The 23,206-nt window shown below is 39.5% G+C and overlaps 2 protein-coding genes across 3 annotated transcripts in view; one reads left to right on the forward strand and one right to left on the reverse strand.

The window, feature by feature from the left end:
- The first annotated feature begins 849 nt into the window (after window positions 1-849).
- On the forward strand, window positions 850-12,208 carry LOC138733796 (LHFPL tetraspan subfamily member 2 protein-like). The gene is given in 3 exon segments (XM_069881290.1): window positions 850-1,070; window positions 1,072-1,277; window positions 11,955-12,208. Coding segments are annotated over 3 exon segments (681 nt in total).
- Window positions 12,209-17,676: 5,468 nt separating this feature from the next.
- LOC138733795 (secretory carrier-associated membrane protein 1-like) overlaps window positions 17,677-23,206 on the reverse strand; it is a 122,797-nt gene continuing 117,267 nt past the window's right edge. For both annotated transcript variants that reach the window (XM_069881288.1, XM_069881289.1), the window contains 2 exons: window positions 21,283-21,400; window positions 17,677-18,160 (listed from right to left, as the gene is read on the reverse strand). In XM_069881288.1, the coding sequence (XP_069737389.1) occupies window positions 18,002-18,160; window positions 21,283-21,400 (277 nt within the window). In that variant the 3' untranslated portion in view covers window positions 17,677-18,001. The remainder of the gene's footprint in view (window positions 18,161-21,282; window positions 21,401-23,206) is intronic.

Here is a 23,206-nt window from a genome sequence, read left to right on the forward strand (position 1 = left end):
AGGAAAAGCCCGCAGGAGCTCCTTGCACCACAGATTGGAAGCTGGTTCCTTTGCCTCTCACATCAGGGTGCCTGTGGCATATGGGTGCCTGACTCACTGAGCTGCACATCTATGAAACTGCTTAAATGTGTACAATCATTTTGCTGGGTAATTGCCAGCAACCTTGGTAATTTTGACCAGAGGAAGATGACAGGGGTGTGGTTGTAGGAAGTGAGTACAGCGGGGTATTACCGAGCCCTTTGCTTGCAAAGCGCTTGACAAACACCCACAATAGATTGTGGCAGAGCAGATACTGTAAGTACTGCCAGGCAGAGTGAGATTAATCACTCCCTTGGGACAGACCCGGGAGGTTTTGAGCAGGCTCAGTTCGACAGGTCCTTGTTAGAGCTTTTGCATGTTGATGTGGATCTGCATGAGATCTTGGTTCATTGTGGGGACGGAAATGAAAACTTTTTTCTCAATGTTGATGTGTTGTCTCTTTTTTTCTTGTAGGTATGTGATGTCAAACAGTGGGCAGTCCTTTTGGCCTCCTCCGCCAGCCTGCAGCATCATGTGCCATTATGAATGTTAAGAAAGAAAAGCGTACTTCAGAGATCAGCATCCCAGAAAGAAAAAAAAAAAAGGGAACTAAACAGAGAGAGCAAATTACTGCTTGCAAAACTTGGAGCCATTCACTTTTTCTCCTGAGAAATGTTGTCCTGGCCATTGTGAGAGCGTTTAAAGAGCAAACAGGGCAGCCACAGTAATTTTCTTAGGGTCTTCTTTTTCTTTCTTAATTTAATTTTTTTCCCCCTCATGCTTGGATTTTAAGACTGTCAGCTGCACTGATCATAAGCACTGGACATCAATATGTGTAATTTCATTGTAATGTGTCTGTTAATGCTATGGACTCTCCTGAGTATTGTCATGGCTTTCACAGAGCTCATTGCTTTCATGAGTGTGAAATGGCTGATTGGCAAAGCGAAGTGTTTGAGCTCCGAGGGCATGGACAACAGAATGAGAGGGTTACAGGAGCCTTACTATCCAATGCTGGACATCTATGAGTGCTGCACCAAAATCTCCCACATACAACTTTCCAGATGAGACACTTTGTGGTTCTTACACCAAAAACTTCAATAAGATTGCCAGTGGTTTCTGGCAGGCAACCGCTATTTTCCTAGCCTTGGGTATCTTGATTCTCTGCACCATGTCATTTGTGTGTGTCTTTACTATATGTGTACAGAGTATTATGAAGAAAAGCATTTTTAATGTCTGTGAACTGCTACGAGGGATTCCAGGTATGTGTATGTTGAAAGCAACTGAAGATTTTAGGTTTTGTGCCATTCACCTGAAGAAACATCGTGATTATATCCTGTCTACAAACAGATTGCGTTAGGCAGACCCATAGTGGTTCTATATGCTGATTTTTATTCAAACACAACTGAAATTTATAGCTATACAGCATATAATACATTGACATTAGCAGCAGGATTGCAGCTTAGTGTGTGTCAAAATAAACTGAGCAGTGTTGCTTTTGTTTGCTGTTCATTTTTTTCCCTTTCTTCTCTCCTTTGTTACCAGAAGAGAGCAAAGTTAATACTCTGCTTAAGGCAGTCTATCTCCCTCCCACTACTTTATTAAATTCACCACAGACCAAAGGCAGTTCTCTCTCTCTCAGACACTTCATGACTGTGGTGAGAGCAAACATCACCCCAGGGATAAGAATGGCCTGCAGAGTTGCACACCCATGGTTTCATGCTAAGCAGCCTCCTTCAAAGCTGTGATCTTGACAAGCAATAACTTACAATAAACCCTTCCTTTAGCCAGCTTATTGTTCAGTTGCAATTACATAGCCCAGTAAGTTTACCTCTTCACCATCCAAGTCGAAGCTGTGCTTTGCCTGGAGAGATGGATTAGTTCTAAAGATTTAGTGTTTCTGCTTAAACCTATGGATTTTACTGAGATTAAGTGCCTGTTATGTAAACCAACAATGGACAGCTTTAGAGCAGTATCTGGCTTTCTCTACAGAGCAGCAAGCCAGGGGGAGAACCTGTCCCATGTGCGGGCTTTTTTCTTTTGTGCTGTGTGACTGTGGTCGTCTGGAGGAGGAGGGTGGTCTTCTGCCCTACCTCTGGCAGCACTCGGAGACCTGTGAGGAGGGAAGCAGTGAACAGGGCCACCTCATCTTTCCTTCTCGGTGATGCTCTTAAGCAGATGTTTTCAATACATAAAATAGTTTAATTAAAAAAAAAAAATAGGAGGTTTAAATTGTTAGCTCAAAATGAGAATCCTGCTTCCTCCCTCCTCATTTCTACTGAGATGGCCAAACACGTGAATAAAAGACCGAGTCAGCAAAAGGAACCTTGTGGTTGCTGTCTGCTATAGGCCACCTGATCAAGGGGAGCCTACCCATGAAGTCTTCTTCCTTCAGCTATAGAAGGTTTCATGCTCACAAGCTCTCATCCTACTGGGGGACTTTGACCACCCTAACATATGCTGAAAGAGAAGCACAGCAAGCTGTAGGCTATCCAGGAGACTCCTAGAGTGCATTGAAGATAACTTCTTAACCCAGGTAATAGACATCCCCACCCGAGAGGATGTAATACTGGACCTGATGGTCACTAATACAAGTGAGCTCACCAGTGACATCAAGATCCAAGGCAGCCTGGGCTGCAGTGATCACGCACTGGTGGAGTTCAAGGTCCTGAGGGATATGGGAAAGGTGAGGAGTGTGGTCGGGACCCTAAATTTCAGGAAAGCAGACTTCCAGCTCTTCAAGGAGTGAGTCAGTAGGACCCCCTGGGATGCAATCCTTGAGGGCGAGGGAGCAGAACAGAGCTGGCAAATATTTAAGAATGCTTTCCATAAAGCACAAGACTGCTCACTCCCCAGATGCAGGAAATTGGGCAGGGAAGGGAAGAGACCAGCATGGCTGAGTCGAGACCTGCTGGTCAAACTGAAGAGGAAGAGGGAACTGCACAGGCAGTGCAAGCAGGGAAAGGGAACCTGGAAGAGTCTAGGGACGCTGCCTGGTCGTGTAGGGATGGGGTCAGGAAGGCCAAGGCTCAGCTGGAGCTGAACTTGGCAAGGGAAGTGAAGACTAACAAGAACTAACAGGTACGTCAGAAAAGGAAGGTTAAAGAAAGTGTACCCCCATTGATGAATGAAAATGGTGACCTCATATCAACAGATGAGAAGGCGGCTGAGGTACTCAACAACTTGTTTGCGTCGATCTTCACTGACAGCCACTCTCCTCACTCCTCCTGGGCCAATGGACAACAAGACAGGCACCAGGGGTGTAAAGCTCCTCCCACTAGAGGGGAAGATCAGATTTGTGACCACCTGAGGAACCTGAACATATATAAGTTTATGGGACCTGATGAGATGCATCCCGAAGTCCTGAGGGAATTGGCTGATGTGGTGGCCAAGCTGCTCTCCATGGTATTTGAAAAGTCATGGCAGTTAGGAGAAGCCCCTGGTGATTGGAAGAAGGGTAACATTGTGCCCATTTTTAAAAAGGGTAGAAAAGATGACACTCGGAACTACCAACCTGTCAGCCTCACCTCTGTGCCTGGGAAGATCATGGAACAGATCCTCCTAGAAGCTATGCTAAAGCACATAGAAGACAGGGAGATTATTAGAGACAGACAGCGTGGTTCCACCAAGGGCAAGTCCTGCCTGATCAACATAGTGGCTTTATATGATGGGGTAACCACAGCAGTGGACAAGGGAAAACTAACGGATGTGATCTATCTGGACTTCTGTAAAGCCTTTGACACGGTCCCCCACAACATCCTTCTCTCTAAATAGGAGAGATATGGATTTAATGGGTAGAGTTCAGTGGATAAGGAATTGTTTTGATGGTCGCATTCAGAGAGTACTGGTCAACAGCTCGAAGTCCAGATGGAGATCCATGACAAGCGGTGTCCCTCAGTGGTCCGTACTGGGACTAGTGCTGTTTAATTTCTTCATCAGTGATATAGACAGCGAGATCGAGTGCACCCTCAGCAAGTTTGCAGATGACACCAAGCTGAGTGGTGCAGTTGTCACACCAGAATGACAGGACGCCATCCAGAGGGATATGGACAAACTGGAGAAGGGGGCCTGTGTGAACGTCATGAGGCCAAGTGCAAGGTCCTACACCTGGGTTGGGGCAATCTGCAGTTTCAATACAGGCTGGGGGATGATGTGATTGAGAGCAGACTCGCAGAGAAGGACTTGGGGTTGCTGATTGATGAGAAGCTCGACATGAGCTGGCAATGTGCACTAGCAGCCCAGAAGGCCAACTGTATCCTGGGTTGCATCCAAAGAAGCGTGCCCAGCCGGGAAAGGGAGATGATTCTGCCCCTCTACTCTGCTCTTGTGAGATCCCACCTGGAGTCCTGTGTCCAGTTCTGGAATCCCAAACATAAGAAGGATATGGAACTGTTGGAATGGGTCCAGGAGAGGGCTATGAAGGTGATCCGAGGGCTGGAGCACCTTCCATATGAGGACAGGCTGAGAGAGTTGAGCTTGTTCAGCCTGGAGAAGAGAAGGCTCCAGGGAGATCTTATAGTGGCCTTCTGGTACCTGGAAAGGGGGCCTACAAGGAAGCTGGGGAGGGACTTTTTATAAAGCCATGTATTGATAGGATGAGGAGGAATGGCTACAAATTGTAAAGGGGAAGATTTATACTAGACATTAGGAAGAAATTCCTCACAATGAGGTTGGTGAGACCCTGGTCCAGGTTGCCCAGGGAAGTTGTAGCTGCCCCATCCCTGGCAGTGTTCAAGGCCAGGTTGGATGGGGCCTTGGGCAGCCTGGTCTAGCGGGAAGTGTCCCTGCCCATGGCAGGGAGGTTGGAACTGAATGGGCTTTAAGGCCCCTTCCAACCCAAACCATTCTATGATTCAATGTGTGGTAGCCATACCTAGACAGGATGTATAATGGTAAGTATTCAAATCTTTATGAAACTGTTTAATTTCATTTGCTTAGTTGAGGCGTATATTAATCTTATCCTAAACATATGTGAGGAAGAAGGCAAAAACTGAACTTGGTGCCCACTGCAGGCCACGGGAACCAGTGGTATGGGCCAGGGACTGGCTAATGCTGGCTCCTAAAGCACTAGCACAGTGCTTGTCACTGTCCTCCATTTAATAGAATTTCAATATACTAGCATACTTCTTATTTCCATTCACCCAGAATGTAAGGTTTGTGCTTCTGGGGCAGAATTAGATGCCTAAGTCAGCTTAAGATGCTTCTGTTCAGATGATGGCATACAATTAGCAGATTAATTATCTGCTTTATCTGATTTATCCTTTAGATAAAAATTACAAGTCTTGCTGTAGTCATTCCTGGTTTACAGGATTTGCCAGCACCAGGATGACAAGTAAGGAGCTCTGCAGTGCAGATTGGAGCCAGGAGAAGTTTTTGTGCCCTTGCTTTATTACCCTGTACTTCAGAAATAATCCATGAAACTTGATTTTCAAGAGATGATATTATTTCTTTTCTGTTGGAAGTATATTTGTATGGGAGAGATTGGTTAGCAGCTTAAGTAGATGTTTAGCACATCAGACTTGGGGCTATTGAAAAGATAACCTTACTTACAACTCTGATACCATCTCAAAATACCTAGTCAAACATCAAGAATAGCAGGAAGTAGATTCTTGTATCCTAGCAAACTGTTCTAGAGAAGATGTATTTGTGAGAAAATATGTGCAAAGGCAGTTTTATATTTTATTATCATGTAATCATAGAATGGTTTGGGTTGGATGGGACCTTTAAAGGTCATCCAGTCCAACCCCTATCAAACCAGATGTATTAGATTGGTGCAAAAATAATTCCTGTTTTTAACCATCCACTTCAAAACAGTATATCTCAGCTTAGAACAAAATGTATTAATCAAAATAAGAACTGTTAGAATCTACACATTTTTGCCAATGAGAAACAAGTCTATTTATTCTGGTAACATGGAATTCTGGAGTCCTGGAACTGATGAATTCTTCAAAGGTGTTTTAAGCTGCTGCTTGGATGTGGAAAACCTTCTCTTGCAGGAGGATGTTGAGGTGCTTGAAAATGTGGTAATCGGTGGAGAGAGGTCTGGTGAGAAAGCTGGGTGAGGGAGAGTTTCGTAGCCCAGTTTGTGCAGCTTCTGCAGAGTCATTTGCAAGACATGCGGTTGGGGGTTGTCATGAAGAATAATTGGTCCTTTTTGTTGAACCACTGTTGGACGTAAACGTCGCAGTTCTTGGTGCATTTTGTGGATTTCCTGGCAACACTTCTCTGCTGTGATGGTTTGGCCAGGATTCAAGAAGTTGTAGAGGATGATTCCACTTGCTGACCACCAAACAGTGGCCATGACCACCTTCTTTTGAAAGGTTTCAGTTTTGGGAAGTGTTCTGGTGCTTCACCTGGGTACAGCCACTGCACGGAGTGCCGTCGGTTGTTGTATAGAATCCATTTTTTGTCACATGTCATAATGCAAACCAGAAATGGATTGGGTTTGTTGTGCAAAAGAAGCACAGAGCAGACTTTATAGCAATGTCTTTTTTAATTTTCATTCCACTTGTGTGGCACCCGTTTGTTGAGCTTTTTTGATTTTCCAATTTGGTGCAAATGTCAAACAACTGCTGAATGGAGATGTTGTCCACTTCAATACTGGCTGTAAAAGGATTTTCACCAAACAGTGGGTAACTCTAGGCTTGCTTTATTAACAACTCAGAGTTGGGCCATCACCTCAGTGAGTGGCAAAGGCCCACACAAAATCATCAGATATTTATATAGCGTTACACAATAGGCATTGTCTTTGAAAAGTTCTTGGTGTTTTTCCATGTGTTCCTAGTTCTTTAGTTTTCATTAACTCAAAAGTCCACAAAAGTCCACCTTGATAATTCATCTCCACTGTCTTGTTTCGGTTCTCCCTCAGAAGTGATGCTTCAAGAGGTCATGTTCCTCCTCTGGTTGTAAAAATCTAATACCTATGTTCTAAGTCTGACATTTCTTGCACAATCTGTTGATTGAGCTGGACTGGGGCTATGCATGGGACAATTGAACAGTATTCTTGTAGTTGTCATAAAGATTAATTTCCAACACCTGTTCTTATTATATCCTTAATGCAATACTCTAGTTATCACAACCAACTATCAATAATATCTAAGTCCTACATGGATATATTTATCATATTTTCTCATTTCCCTTAACACTGGCCCTCAGTTAGTTGTTGTCTATTGCAGAAGGATGTCTGCAACCCTCCTCATCTTCAAGGCTCTTGTTTCCGCTATGAAATTTTTGGAACCAGTGTCAAGCTGTATGTTTGTTGACGGTGCCCTGGCCAAATGCTTGGTTGATATTGCTGGCAGTTTCTGCTGCTTTACCTCCCCTTTTGAACTCATGCAACAAAATTGCTAGAATTTGCTTTTTTTTCATCTTTAATTTGACAGTGTAATATAAAACAGTATAAACAGTGAAAACAAAACCATTAGCGTATATAAGTAGAGTGAATTTCACACTTTAAAATGCTTCACTACATGAACACAGCTACATAAAAGTGTAATCCAAAATAAGCATCACAGTTTACAATGGCAATTATTTTTGCACCAACCTATTAGAAAGTCTTGATATATAACAAAGGAGTTACAGGAATTTAAACAAGAGACATATTTTCTTCCTTTATAACTTTGTATTTCTAATGTTCTGCCACAAAAAAAAACCCACCCTCTGTGGACCGGATATGTGTATGGCTCCTTCCCATTGACCTAAATGAGAGTTTGCATGCTTCATCAAGGGCCATAAACCAACAAAAGCTTAAATGCTTTAACCTAAACTTACAGCATTAAATGGCTTAGAAAGCAATACAATGAAGATCAAATACAGAGTTAATATTTGAACAAGTCAAGTGTACAAATAACCGAGTCAAATTCAAGAATCTTGAGTTAAAATAGTTAATTGATCCAGAAAGCAACTTTTATACACAAATTGGTACATTGTGCTAGGATCTGGTCCTGTGTGCTGTGAGTATGAATGAATGCGAGGGATAAGGTTCTTGGCTTTCCAGACCCTTGGAAGCTCCAGGACATGCTCTCTGACATCTTTGATTGATTAACAGGATATTTTGCTCCTGGCTCTCTGCAGCCCATCCATTGCAGTGGGTTGACCTTGGCTGGACACCAAATGCCCACCAAGCTGCAAGAGTGATAACTCCTGCTCTTCAGCTGGACAGGGGGAGAAAATACAATGAAAGGATTATAGGTCAAGACAAAGACAGGGACATCACTCAGCATTTACTGTCATGGGCAAATCAATCTCAATTCAGGGAAATTAATTTAATGTATTGCCAATCAAATCAGAGTAGGATAATGAGAAATATCACCTGGTAGGCAAGCCCCAGGGACTGAGCAGTGGCTGTAGAAAGTCAGGGATATTGGCAATTAAGCATAAGCATAAGAAGCAAACATTAAGGGTCCTGGTCAGGCTCTGCCCTGTGGACACTGGTATGACAAATCAGTGCTGAGGATTTACCATGGATTTTCCCCTTGTGGATCATCTAGCCACAGACTAGTCCATAAGTGGCTTTTAATCAACTGCAGCTGCTTGGATGTGTGTTAGATGTAGATCCAGGCTACAGCATTAGCTGTAGAAACAGCCTTCTGGCTTTCTCGGGTTGCATAAAATGGTTGTGCGGTGCTCCTTAGGTCAAAGATGGAAAAGCATAGAGAATGTTGCGTTATTCATATCATATTTAACCATTTCACCTGTTTAAAAACAGAACTTGCCTTTCCAAGCAGCATCATAACCTCTCTTGCCCTTGCTACTCCTGCTATATCTTACCTTGTTCTTTCCACACAGGTGTTTTTCCTTCCCTTCCTTCTGCATCTACATTCCCAGGAGCACAGAGATGGTTCTTTTTTTTGTGTGTCTCTGGAAGCTGCTGTTCTGGTTACAGGTAGTTGGACAGTTAAGTGCTTTGGATTGCTGGCTTCTGCTTTAGCCCAGGGTCTGCCCTGTTGGGGAGTGGTAAAGCATCTTATGTGTATATCGTTTAAGCTGCAGGAGTCATTAAAATGAGCTCTAGAGCCTGTGACTCTCTCTTTTGTAGTTACTAGGAAGCAGGAGGAAAAGCTCTTCTTGATCTTTTTATATGAGCACCCCTTTTTGGGCAGGGAGGGAAGAGTCAGGAAGGGATCTTTGTACTCAGCTCAGCCATTGTGCCAGGTACTGGAGCTTTGAGCTGAATATGTAAAGAGGAGTCTGTGCCTCTCCACTCGCCGTTAGTCAGCATGAAATCGAGTGTAATTTCTGTTGTGGGTATGTTGAATTGGCTTAGTTGAATCATCTTTATTCACTTTTCCTACCAAGTAGGAACCAACTATTGATGAAATGAGAAATGATGATAAATATTAGTGATGGTGAGAAGCAATATGTATCCTGAGAAGCTTTTTGTCTGCACTGAAACAGAGTAGATGGTAGGTTCGGTAATTAAAACACTACTTTTTTTTTTCTTTTATTATGCTAGGCCAGTATAGGATTCACGAAGTTAGCTATCTAAAGGAAAAAAAACAAAACAAAAACAACCACAGCTGAGAATCTGACTGTATTCACAGTCCATAATTAAGACTTTCCTCCAAATTTTCTTTTCAACTGTGAGAAAATAGCTGTAGTTTATCAAATTGTGGGCTGCAGCCAATAATTCTCCAGGAATTTTCAATCCTTTTAAAAAAAATAATTCAGTAAAGTCCTGATGAATAGATGAATATACTTGACAGTGCTGCAGCCTTTTGAGGGGAGGCTGTTTTGGGTAATGGCTTTTCAGGTTGGGGCATACACACCATGAACCAGTAGCTTTCACAATTTGTTCAGTGCACTGGTTCTTGTAAAAAGAGATGGATGTAACTTCTCAGGCCTGCTTGTGACTCAGCCATAAGCTGAGTTTGCAGTTAAACACAGGCTCTCTAGGTTTGTTAGTGATTGGGGGATAAACTTTAAAAACTTCTTTGGTGGCAGCAGCACACTGACATTTCAGATTTGATTTCTTACTTCAGTGATGGTGATTTTTAATTACCAAAGGGCCTGTGATCAGTAGAGAAAAATGGCAACTGGACTATACCAATGTACAGTCAGAAAAATACATCATGTAGTCATTCTGGGTGCACAGAACAGAAAATGTGATGAATAGAGGAGAAGGAACTGCTGGTTTTTAGTCTGAAACAGCTGCTGGGCTCAGCAGGATGAAAGCACAGCTTATCAAGGTCTGCTCAAGATAAAGCAATACTTTATACTTAATGTAGTTTGCCCCATGGTGTTGTGTCATCATTGGAAAAACACTGGAGGAAGGACTTTCTTTTGTGAACTGTCTGGCATTTATAGACTTTTTAGACAGCTGGATGATGCTTTTTGCATTTTTTGTATATTAATTGCTTACTAGCTGGGACCCAGTTTTTCTTTCTCAATTAGGAAGGTTTTTTTGCATCTAGATGAATTTCATTAAACAATTAAGAAAACCTAACATATTGCAGAATGGGTTAGTCTGACTGAATTGAAGAAGATGCAAACAAGTCTTTATAGACTTTATAGTTCTTGGTGATCTGCTACTACAGGGGAGAAAATGCCACAGTTTTCTATTTTATTACTTAGCAGAAATTTTGGGGTTGCATGAAATCTATGGATGAACCAGTGCCGTACAACAATAGCACAACTTTCAGCCCATTTCTAAAATATGATAACACCTTTATCAGCTGTTTTCCTCAAGGTGCCAGGTTGAATAAAGGGCTTTCCTGTGTAGGACAACTAAATCTCTAATGTTTATGGGATCTGGAAGGCTGTATTCATTTTCTGGATAAACTGGTTGCGTTTAAGCAAAAACTATTTTGCATAATTATTCTTCTTCTTATAAGTAAAATTTTAAAGAAAACAGAAAGCAAATTTTGATACCCATCAGCTATCCTGATATTTAGCTAGATACCTTGTAGGAAGTAGATCTGGTTTAATCACACTGCAGCTCACAGAAGCTCATATGAGAGCATTGTAGCCACTAGCATATTAGGCATTTTGATTAAATCTCTCACCTCTGTACAAAAACACATCATGTGTACAGGGACTCTAACATGACTTTTAATTTCCTTAATTAAGTCCTTTGCTGCTTAAATACAGACTGGTCCTCATAGGAGAGAAAACTATCAATACTAGAGACAATCAGATGGGCAAAACATCTAGTTTGAGCTTTTTACTTCTAGGCTGAGGCACAACAGAGTGTTCAGGTGGTTTAGCAAGATCAGGAGTTAAGGCTTTTGCCCAGACATCACTAGAACTGTGCTTTCCTTCTGCAACAGTTAATCACCTGTTTAGAGGATCCCAGTGTTACCTGTGCACTGGCAGTGGGTACTTAGATCTGTTAGTTTATGGCTGACTCCAGAATCCCTTCATTGCAATAGTTTATTGAACTGGCTGTATTATTTGTCTACTATGTCCTACTGTGGCCAAATAAGCAGATGCAGTTCGAGATTTTATTTTTTCCATGCAAGAAAATCAAGGTAGGAAAAATGCAGAGGAAAAAGGCAAAAATATTTATGATGAATGACTAAATAAAACTGAAAGATGGCTAGCTAAATACAAATTCAGATCTGGATCCTAGGTATTTGAGAAGTGCAAATATAAACAGTAAATAGAGATGCTTGAATGTTTTGCAAGCTCTGTATACCTAGTGATAATGTGTGAAAACAAAGGATGTAGAAGGAATACTGGGATTAAAATTAAGAACAAAGTCATATCATATGAAATAAAGATTTTGTAAGAAAAATCGTAGGATAGCTCCAAGTTTAGGTAAAACACTGCACAGTATATACTAGGGAACAATCAGTAAAGTAAGAATGGAAGAGTCATCTTCTCCCAGTCCTGGTACTTATGAGTAGGTCACCATCATAATCATTACTATATGTGCTGCTTTGATGTTAAACTGATCATTTGTTAAACTTCTCTTTTTTTCATTCTGCTTTTATTTCTAGGCCTCTTCCTTATCTTAGTCTTGATACTTTACCCTACAGGTTGGGGATGCCAGAAAGGAATAAGCTATTGTGGACTTTATGCTTCTGCTTACAAGCTAGGAGACTGCTCCTTGGGCTGGGCTTTCTATACAACTATTGGTGGCACTATTTTGACATTCATCTGTGCAGCCTTCTCGGTGCAAGCTGAAACAGTGACATCCAGTAACAAAGTGCAAGAAGAAATAGAAGGAAAAAAACTGATCTGCCTCCTTTAACTTCAGTGGGAAAAACACCAGTGTGTGGATCTTAATTTGCTTTCCATTGACAAGCAAATCCGATTATCTGTTTCACTATTTGTGTGATTGAGCCCCATGCATTCAAACCCTGAACAACTGAAATGGTCTTTCTTCCTTGCTGGCAATGAGGATCAAATGATCCCAAGAAAGCAGAATGTAAGTACTTGGGAATTTTTTAGTTTCATTCTATTATTAGGACACAGTAGAATTTATTATTCTGATTGGGGAGGTGCAGTATCATGTCTATATAGCAGGAATGCTGTTGTTATAACTGACAAATTCTGGACTGGAACCATTTATGCCAACCGCCTGCACAAAGCAAGATTTTTAACAAATCAAAATTACTAGCACAAAGCAGTGTCTGAAGATAAAAATCACAGCCAGCATGTCCTGTCCACATCTGTATATTTCTTCTAGGGTTTTTTTCCCTATAACACACAAATATACCATCTGAAGAGTATACAATTGGCTTCTCCAGCACAGCTGCAAGATGATTTAAACCACCCTTCTGATGTTCTTCCTGAGCACTCTACTGGAGTGTGTGCTGCAGAGGCTGGGGAACTAGCTCAGCTGTGCTTTGGCTTAGAAATAAACAATGACCAACCCTCATTTACATTGCCAGGCAACCTCTACTGTGATCTACAGAACACTTAAAAAATTTAATAGTGGGGGTTTTAAGTACAAAGGAACATTTTGCTTTTGTTTGCATTTGTAACCAAGAAGAACCAGTGTTTCTGCTTGTTGCTAGTATACTATCAACTTGTCTGCAGCAGCAAAATCAACTAACTTACAAGAATATCCATGTTCATTGCATAGCACAGATAGAAGACAGGCTGGGAAAAAAATACAGAAAAAAATAATCATAATTTATTTTTCTCAGGGTTCTGTTTTTCTAGTAATTGATACTATGGTATATATTGCAGATTCAGGTGTAGAGTGCACTCATTAAATTTGATAGCTGTTTAAAGTTGTTCCTGAATTTCAGCTCAGCAGTAGCTTTCAAAGATGTTTTGAAGAAAAAAAATAATTAAAAAAAATAATTAAAAAAAAGAGATCAATCAGCTTAAAGCTAATTTAATTAATTTAATGAGTGGGCTGCAGAATGTAACTACTTCTTAATGTACATGCACTGTTTAAGAAATTGCTGCGGATTCTATAAAACCTGTGTGCCAATTATTTCAGTTTAACTTTGTTTTGTAGTATTGAAGAATTCTTCAAACATCTGTGGCTTGATCAACTTTGTACACATATTCTGTAAAGTGCCATAGACCTTTTTTAAAAAAAATGGTAGCATTTATAAACTTCTGTGAGATGTGCAATAATAACAGGAATGGGTTTTGTTTGGGTGGGGATTTTTGTTTATTTTTTATGATTTTGGTTTAAAACAAGATATTTGAAAAGTGACTTCCCAAGGAAAAAGTGGATAGAGTTTTGATGGTGTGGACAAACTAAGCATAGAGTAATGCAACAAAATCACTGACTTTGAAGATGAATACAGCAGTAGTAATAGTTGCTTAAAGATTTGAACTAAAACCTCTTCTAGATTGATTTGTAAATGCTCAGATTTATATAATACAGACAATTAAAATGTGAAGCTGTATATTGCCAGAGACAGATACAATCTAAAAGCTGAAAAGGCTCAGCAAGTCTTCTTAACGTGCTTTATTTATAATGTGGCACTGCAAAAAACATTCTTATTGAGTTATTTCTGGGCTGTCTATATCACCTTTATATCTATTTTACTTAATAATGTTCTCTGGATCATGAGATATTTTCTGAGCCAAATCATTTCCATTTTGCATTGTTATCCCACATCAGAGTATCTCACGTCCTAGTGATAAATGTGATAAATGGAGAAGAGTTGAAATCTTCCTTGAAAGCAGCGGGCACTCATGTCTACCACAAGGAATGAACAGAGCCCAACAAAAGCAGAGCATGACAGCAACATATACACCATAGCCACCTTGTATTGGAAGAGAGGCTGTGGCAATCCAACTACAGTAGATTTTGAACCTGGTTTATTTGTGGTACTGTTATTGTGTTCTTAAGTCACCATTATGTAAATTTATTATCATGAATGATGTAGCTAATGTGTTATTTCTAATCTAAATTTCAGTTAAAATGTGACTATTTTTAATCACAGTTCTCTTCCCTGTGCTGTCTTCTGTGTAAGCACTTGCCTTTCCAACTTAGTGCTTACAATTAGCCTGTGCAAATCAGGGGAATTATCTCCTCACAACAGCCCTTAAATCGTGCAATAATTCTAATCATAAAACATGACTGTGTCATGCTGCACATCTGTGCTTAACATTTACAAGAATGTTCGAAAACTGTTTAGTCTGCTGCTACCACTGCCCTAGAGCTGTAATTTACAAAGAAACAGATCAAGTTGATGAAGAATTTCACTACTAAATGATGCATGCATATGCAGGTGTCTTCAAAAACTCACATCTGCTATCTCCCAAAACAATCCCAACTGTACCTCAGAGCACTGTTTTCTGTATTGTGTATTTGCAAACATAACTATGTCACAGTAGTCTAGATGAACTCATTTAGCCCTTCAAAGAAAACCTGGTAATAAATTCAGTACTAGAGGGCAGGTGTTACAGTTGATATGATATACAAAAAAATCATCAGACTGTGATAGTGCCTAAAAAAAAGACACAGCAGTGATACAGAAGAGTCAATTCATAGACACAAATTAGGAAAATAAACAGTACCAGAGCAATGCTGTTTCCAGCAACTTCATTTTACTTTCAATGATATTTTAGGATTCACTTAACACCTGTAGAATTTCATTCAGTAGCGACAGAACATGTTCGGTATTTTAACCCTCTTAAGTTTACAGCACAAAAAAGTGGACTGCAACTGTTTAAGCATTTTCTTCATTACAGTTGAATAGACTAATTCTCATTACCCTAATGCATTATTTTTATAGTGGACATTTTGCTTCCCCATTTAAAGAGAATTACAGCATATATATACAGAATTATAAATCCAAGAGAGACCTTTACATAGATCAGCCGCCCTGCATGTTATCCTGGCCTTTAAAAGAAAAATCCCTGTATTGTTCAAAACTAAACAGAGCAAATATCCAGGAAATATTCTGTGACACTTTGTTAATACAATAAATATACAAAACTTCTGAATTACTCAAACATGCAACAGAGGGACAGAAGTGCATTTGTAGAAAATCATGACATTCACTAGGATGGCAGAGCATTGTTAGCAATTTACAAAATATACAAAGATCCCCCAGATAAATAAAACCAACTCCTAAATTACAGGTCAATGACTACAGCCATTCCAGTGCTTAAACTTCATACTTTGTACTCAATTTGTTACAATACTACAAAATGACAACTTAAGTGAGTGTCATACTCTGATTAATTAATGAGACTGAAATACCTAGTTTTAGTTAGATACAAAATATTTTACCAAATATCAGCTTTCTGTTGTCAAAAGTAAACTCAAACTTCTCCCTCCCTTTTGGGCTGCAAAGTGTCAGAGAATTCTGATTTAAACAATTCACATGTAACTGAATCTTGAATTTCACTTAGAAGGTTTAAATATGTATATTCAACTCATGATGTTGCAAACCAATGATTCCTATATATAGAACATAAAATATGTTTTCTCAAAGAACAGTTAAACATTTTTTGGAGAAAAAAAAATCTACCTGCCAAATTTAGGTTCTATTCCTAATGTTTTTACCATAATATATTCTGGTAATGTATGTTGTTGTGCAATCTTAAAACTGAAATTAAATTGCAAGGATGCTGCCCCTAGGATTCATATCCAAGAGATATCCAAGAGAATTGCTTAAATTCAGATTTAAAAGTAATCCATAGTAGAGTTCCTAGATACAACCCTCAAATTAAATTAAAAAGATTGTGAAAAGAGCAATCTTGATATGCAGCTGCTAGAAGTGTGATGCCCGATCTCAACAGAAAATTGTGGCTTTTGTCTGGAAATGTTATTAATAACATTTCACACAAATCTGTTATGTTTGATGCTAGTATGTCCACTAGTGTAGAATTTTAGAGCCCCTATTACACAAAATATTTAAATTACTTTTAACTTCTTGATACAGTGAATATTTAGAAGCAAATTTATTCATTAATATAAACTTCAGCATAGATGAAACTACTACATTTACCAAAATTCAAGTTGAATTAAAAGGAAATTGGTAAAAGAAAGGAGAATAATAGGATCTTCATGCTAACAGTACAATATTGATCCAGGGTTTAAGCTAAGGGTTTTATTTTTTGTAATGCTCATATGTTATTATGAATTCACTGTAGTGAAAAAGAATTAATCAATGAAAGTTTAAATTCAGGACATGAAGGGGCCTCAGAATTTTATTCTCAGTCTTACTAAAGGTAATTCACCTTAAGAGCTGAATTCATTTCAGCTACAGTGTATACTTATACAGGTTGTGGGATGTGGTCCCTTCCTGTTTTAATTTTCTAAGAGTTTAATAAAAAACCTGAAGTACTGTGCATAAGACTCATGAGGCAATCCAAGAATATTAAATAGTCTTCAAAGGAGAAAAACACCATTTTATAATAAGACCCTATTAAATTCAAGAATATTTTGATGGTATGTACCATTATGGATTGTTCAGTTCCACAGCACCAATTTAACCTCTTAGGCCTCCAGTTCAATGAGTTAAAAATTAAACTTTGTGAAAGATGAAGATTTCTCACTTTTCCAACTTAAAATAGTTTAAAATGTTTTTTCCCCAGGTTAAATCACATGACAGAGATGGCTGAGCTATGTTAAAATGAAATCTCGTGCAAACACAACAAAAATACCACTGCATGTAAGAGGGAAGGGGGGCATTAAACTAGTGTTCTAAAGGGCAATATTTGTTTCTTTTCCAGCAAAATGATTACCCCATTACACAAATGTTGAAATTAAAAATAGCAAATATATAATCATTTAACTCTGTGATTGAAACCATCATTTAACTTCTTTAAACTGTACACTGCATTACATATTCTATTACAGAGAATGTTTCTGCACAATAATAATTTCTCACGGGTAGAGTATACTCCATTAAAATAAGTACAAACAAATGCTACAATTATAAAGCAGCACAGGTAAATTCTGGACCAAAACACTATTTAAACAAGATCAGATAAGTCAACAGTATTCATGCAAACTTACAGATTTTTATCAAAAGACTTATCCTAGAACAAAAGCAACGAACAACAAAATAAAAACAAAAAAAAACGAAAAAAAGAATTTATATTATCTCTTCTACTTGTATTTGTCCTCCAGCAGCTGCTGAAATTGCAAAAGCAGTAGCCAAACCTAACTTTTTACATCTCTCAGTCTATTCCATTTATGGCATAAATAGGGAAAACAGTTCTTACAAAGAAAAATAAAATAATGCAAAGTGCTTTTCTGAAATTTAAAAAAAAGTCAACGACTATAAAAATCTCCAAATTCTTAATACATTTTTTTGATCATTATGTATCACAATTCATTTTCAGGCCAATTGTTGAAATTGTTTATCCTCCATAAAATGTGGAAGGCTTTATATTCTAGAATGAAACATTTTAAAGAAGGTCAGAGAATGGTTGCCTTTTAAAAAAATATATTTAAAATAAAATAAAATAAACATTCCCCATTTTACCCACACACAGTTGCAGAAGAGACAAACATGCTGTGTGTATTTTTACCTATGTTTTTATATAATATAAGTGACTAGAAAATAAAGTACAGTCAAAGACAACTGTCATGACTTTTCATATTTCTCTACATTCAGTTACACTTGAATGCGTTCTGAACTGCATTGGTTGCTGCTGTAGATGCAGCATTGGCTGCAGCAGTCTGTATAGTTTTGTTGGACATCACTCCCGTTGCAAACTCCTGCTGCGCTTTCTCAAAACTAGCACCAGTTGCGCGGTAGAGACCATGCACCTAGGGAGGTGGAAAAGCAGTGAAAAATATGTGCTGAGCCTTCCATTTCTTTGTAGAGTAATAGCAGTCTCAAACACGAAGCAGATCTATATGGTGGAAAAATCTGGTTTGCTCATATGTTTGGGAGGATCTAAAAATGAGTGAACAAACTTTTTTCCCCCACAAATCCTACAACTTTTGATTGCCTTGCTATGCACGTGCAGTTTGACTGTAAGGATACCTGTAACTGTTTGCAATTTCAGAGGAGTCTTGTAGGTCTTCACTAAAATGTGTGTGGAATCTACTGTCTGAAATAACATATTCAAACACACAAACAGGCTGCATCCTTAGTATATGCAGGACCAATAGCTTTCAAAAGCATCTTATGTCTCAATTTGTATACAACTTGGTGTATTCATTAAAAGAATGCATAAGTGTGGATGTTAAAAGAAACAGCAGGAAACAAAATCAAAAAAGTATTTTTGAATCTACAAGAACGGTCGGAGGGAGGACCCAGGAAACTACAGGCCTGTCAGTCTGACCTCAGTGCCAGGGAAAGTCATGGAACAGGTGAGTGCTATCATGAAGTACATGCAGGAAAACCAGGTGATCAGGCCCAGTCAACATGGATTCACAAAAGTCACGTCTTGCCAAACTAACCTGATTGCCTTCTATGACAAAGTGACCCGCCTACTGGATGAGGGAAAGGCTGTGGATGTGGTCTTCTTGGACTTCAGCAAAGCCTTTGACAGAGTTTCTCACAGCATTCTGCTTAGGAAACTGTCAGCCTCTGGCCTGGACAGGCAAATGCTCTCCTGGGTGGAAAACTGGTTGGATGGCCGGGCCCAGAGAGTGGTGGTAAATGGCGTTAAATCCAGCTGGAGGCCAGTGACAAGTGGGGTTCCCCAGGGCTCAGTGCTGGGTCCAGCCCTGTTCAATGTCTTTATCAATGACCTGGATGTAGGCATTGAGTGCACCCTTAGCAAGTTTGCGGACGACACTAAGCTGGGTGGAAGTGTGGATCTGCTGGAGGGTAGGGAGGCTCTCCAAAGGGATCTGAACAGGCTGGACCGCTGGGCTGAGACCAATGGCATGAGGTTTAACAAGGCCAAATGCCAGGTCCTGCACTTGGGGCACAACAACCCTATGCAGTGCTACAGACTAGGAGAAGTCTGGCCCAGAGGAGGAGGACCTGGGGGTGTTGATTGACAGCTGACTGAATAGTGTGCCCAGGTGGCCAAGAAAGCCAATGATATCTTGGATTGTATCAGAAACAGCATAGCCAGCAGGTCCAGGGAGGTTATTCTCTCTCTGTACTCTGCACTGGTGAGACCGCACCTTGAATCCTGTGTTCACTTCTGGGCCCCTCACCACAAGAAGGACGTTGAGGCTCTGGAGCATGTCCAGAGAAGAGCAATGAAGCTGGTGAAGGGGCCGGAGAACAAGTTTTACGAGGAGTGGCTGAGGGAACTGGGGTTGTTTAGCCTGGAGAAGAGAAGGCTGAGGGGAGACCTTATTGCTCTCTACAACTACCTGAAAGGAGGTTGTGGAGAGGAGGGTGCTGGCCTCTTCTCCCAAGTGACAGGGGACAAGACAAGAGGGAATGGCCTCAGGCTCCGCCAGGGGAATTTCAGGTTCGACATATGAAAAAAATTTTTCACAGAAAGGGTCATTGGGCACTGGAACAGGCTGCCCAGGGCGGTGGTTGATTCACCATCCCTGGAGGTCTTCAAAAGATGGGTGGATGAGGTGCTGAGGGGCATGGTTTAGTAGTTGATAGGAATGGTTGGACTCGATGATCCAGTGGGTCTTTTTCAACCTAGTGATTCTGTGAATCCATTGTGTCATTAACATTATGTTGAATGTTTTTCTACATCAATTTTTTTGAAACATCTCATTTCTCTGATTGACATGGTTGCAAGAACCTATTAAGCTAAGCTATGACTGAACATTAAAAAGTATAACATATCCCAATAATGCAGATATATATCTGCTGAATTAGTGGGATAACCAATTGCTCCGCATAATAAGCAAAGGTATTAAACAATATGGCTCCAGTACAACAAAAAGCCAAATCTTGAGTAACTTCAAAGTATCTGAGTACTAAAATTAAGATGCTATTTCTTATTTATATTCAATCAAGTCACAATAAAGTTGCTAAAAAATAGTACAATGACATTTTCATTCTAATGTAGTAGGAAAATTCATGTTGTATCTGAGTATGCATGTTTTTTTAAAAGAATCCAGATGCATATGGCAGAAAAAGTTTTAAAAATGCTCACTATACATTTCTCATTTGTTTCTTTCTCCTGTACCTGAGTATTTATGCAGAAAACAAATAAGGAAAAGGGACATCTCCAGGCTATGCTTGAAATTTCTAGCTTACTGTAAATATGCCAGAAGTGTTTGGGTATGTGAAAAACCTTTAAGCATAACTGTAATTGAGGTTGAATTACTGGAATTGCCAGCACATCAGCAGCAGAATTCTCAGTTACATTTAATCAAAACAACATAACTCTCCCCCTCAGCTTACTAGCACATTAGTATCTGAACTTAAGCCTTCTGGGTGGAAATTCAGAAAAAGAAACCAAGGGAGAGAAGCACCTATCTTTGAGCTTTTATGCTATGCAATCACTAATTGACCGCAAAATGTCAAAATAATATAAGCAGAGAAATAAAAATCCTTTTCTGAGGTGTCAGGCATCTCCTTCATCTATTGATTTTAATAGGAATGTTTTTGATAAGAGCTGAAACTTAGCAATTATTTCAATCATGCCTTCACTCAGCCTGATGAATCACCAAAGATTTCAAAATTGCAACCTGGCATCTACAGGTTCTACCTTAGTGTCCAGTGCATTGACCTACCCTTTCATTGTGGGATTTCCTCCCAACTTCTCTTATTCAAAGCTATCCTTCCCCATTTTAGTTTGCAGAAATAAGTACATTGTAAGAACAGCATTTCATAACTCCATGACAGTATAAGCAAAAAAGTACTATAGAAGCACAGTTGTTAAAAAATAAGACACATCCCCAAGAATATAATTTAATCCCCATTACTTTGTGAGAGAGTACTTCTCTCAAGCAGGAAAGCAAAATCCAAATCAAACATAGGAAACAGAAGAGGGGAACAATAAATAACGTACCTTTTTAAACATAACTAATGAAATAACAGCAGATGCTGTGAAAAGTGCAGCTATGATTATCATCATAATGCCAACAGGGATACTCTTATTAAGACCAGTAAGAGATGAAATCCACCCACTGAAGGAAAAAAGAAAGACAATATTTACTAGTATAGCACATGAACCATTTAACCACCATTATCCTTATCAAGGGAAGCTTTATAATCTGGTTCTGATCAACTGAATATTTTTGAAGAAAAAGTAATGGAAATCATAAATGAGCATATTTCTCTTCTATAATAAGCTTTTATAGCTTTAGTTGCTATTTTTCCCCATGCATGCAGTGAAACTAAAAGAAAAGTTTTTGTAAAGATAAGAAGAGTTGTGAAGAAATAGATGTTAGAGAGTTGCTCATCAACTTTTGGGGCTTTTTTTGTCATACTGTCATTTCAGAATAATTTAAGACTACATGATTTCATGGAAGAGAAAATGTCTCTAAAAAGATAGCTTCTAATGTCTTCAAAAGTAAAACAAAAACATGCCATATACACAGAACTTATAAGTGGAAAACTCATTTAATTGTATCCAGACAGTGATGCTTTCTCAGTTGGGATTAGTTTAATTTTTTTCAAGTAGATAGTGTCAGATTAATTAAGAGAAAAGACTTCTATATCAATATGAGCTTCAAACGTTTCCCCATTCTTCAAAACTGAAACACCAGCATAAAAGTACAATATCAAACTTGAAGCCTGACATATCACTCCCCTTGAAGCTGCTGAAGAGGGCTGCTGCTTTGCTGAGCTGCAGGGTGGAGGGGAGTGAGACAGAGGTCTGGTGGCCACTCCACATCAGCAGCCACATCAAAGCCCATGTGTGCAGCAAGGATGAGTAAGGGAGAATGAGATAGCCGTTATGTCTCTGCCACTTGTTTGCCTATCAGGACAATCAAACTGGCCCCTGGTCACCCCCTCCCGCTTATCAATGCAGGTATGCAGAGTTACACCATAGCCACAGAACAAAGAATCAGATGTAATCCTGAAAACAGAAGTATTAATAAGATTTATTAATAGAAACCAATGCATGTTGTACTTTGATGACTTATGGATGCGGAAACCGTGAGTTTTGTTTATTGGAAATGGCTTGATGTATGACCCTGGAGTTTTTTTGATCCCTACACGTTGGTAGGGATCCAGCAGGAGGGCTGAAGCAAACCACCTGTCCATTATCGGCACCACTGACAAAAGGTAAAGAAGAAAAGGAGCTGGACTGACTGATACCCCAGATGTTATCACTCCAGAAGGGACTATAAGAGGATGAGAGGAGTGGGTCATAATTGGAGCTCCCTCTCAGCTGGTCTGACACCCCCACCGATGTCAACATAACATCATGGATCTAATTCCTCCAAGCACTGGAGCGTCTGCAAAAACTTCACCTGTAGCAACCTCATAGAAATATCTAAAAAGACTTTATCACTGAACTCTGTACAGGTCGTATAGTCCCTCACAAACCCTTATAGGATGCTAATATTGGTCTAGACTTAAGCTTATACTCTTGACTTAGAATTGTAACATTATAGATAATAAACTAGCTGTTTAAGTGCAGTTCTGAGTCCTACTGTCTCCATCGAGGCATGACAGAAAAAAATGGCGTAGTTTTCAGGATAATGTAGTTAGTAGCACAGTATTTTATATTTTTGACACACCTTACTTCAGGGGTGGTTGCTCAATATTTGCCAGATAGACTGTCACAACCGATCATTGTGAATCTGTCCAAGGGAGGTAGATTCTACCACCTTACCTCTGAGTCATAGGGACAGATCGTGGTTTTGGATTTTACCGGATAAGTAATACAGTCCCTTATCTGCACCTATTTTCTTGTCTGTCTAGTGAGATAAGGAATAAATCATTAAGAATAATTAGAATAAGAATCAAATCTTGGCCAGCAT

The sequence above is a fragment of the Phaenicophaeus curvirostris genome (assembly GCF_032191515.1).
Source record: "Phaenicophaeus curvirostris isolate KB17595 chromosome W unlocalized genomic scaffold, BPBGC_Pcur_1.0 scaffold_34, whole genome shotgun sequence".
Classification (NCBI taxonomy): domain Eukaryota; kingdom Metazoa; phylum Chordata; class Aves; order Cuculiformes; family Cuculidae; genus Phaenicophaeus; species Phaenicophaeus curvirostris.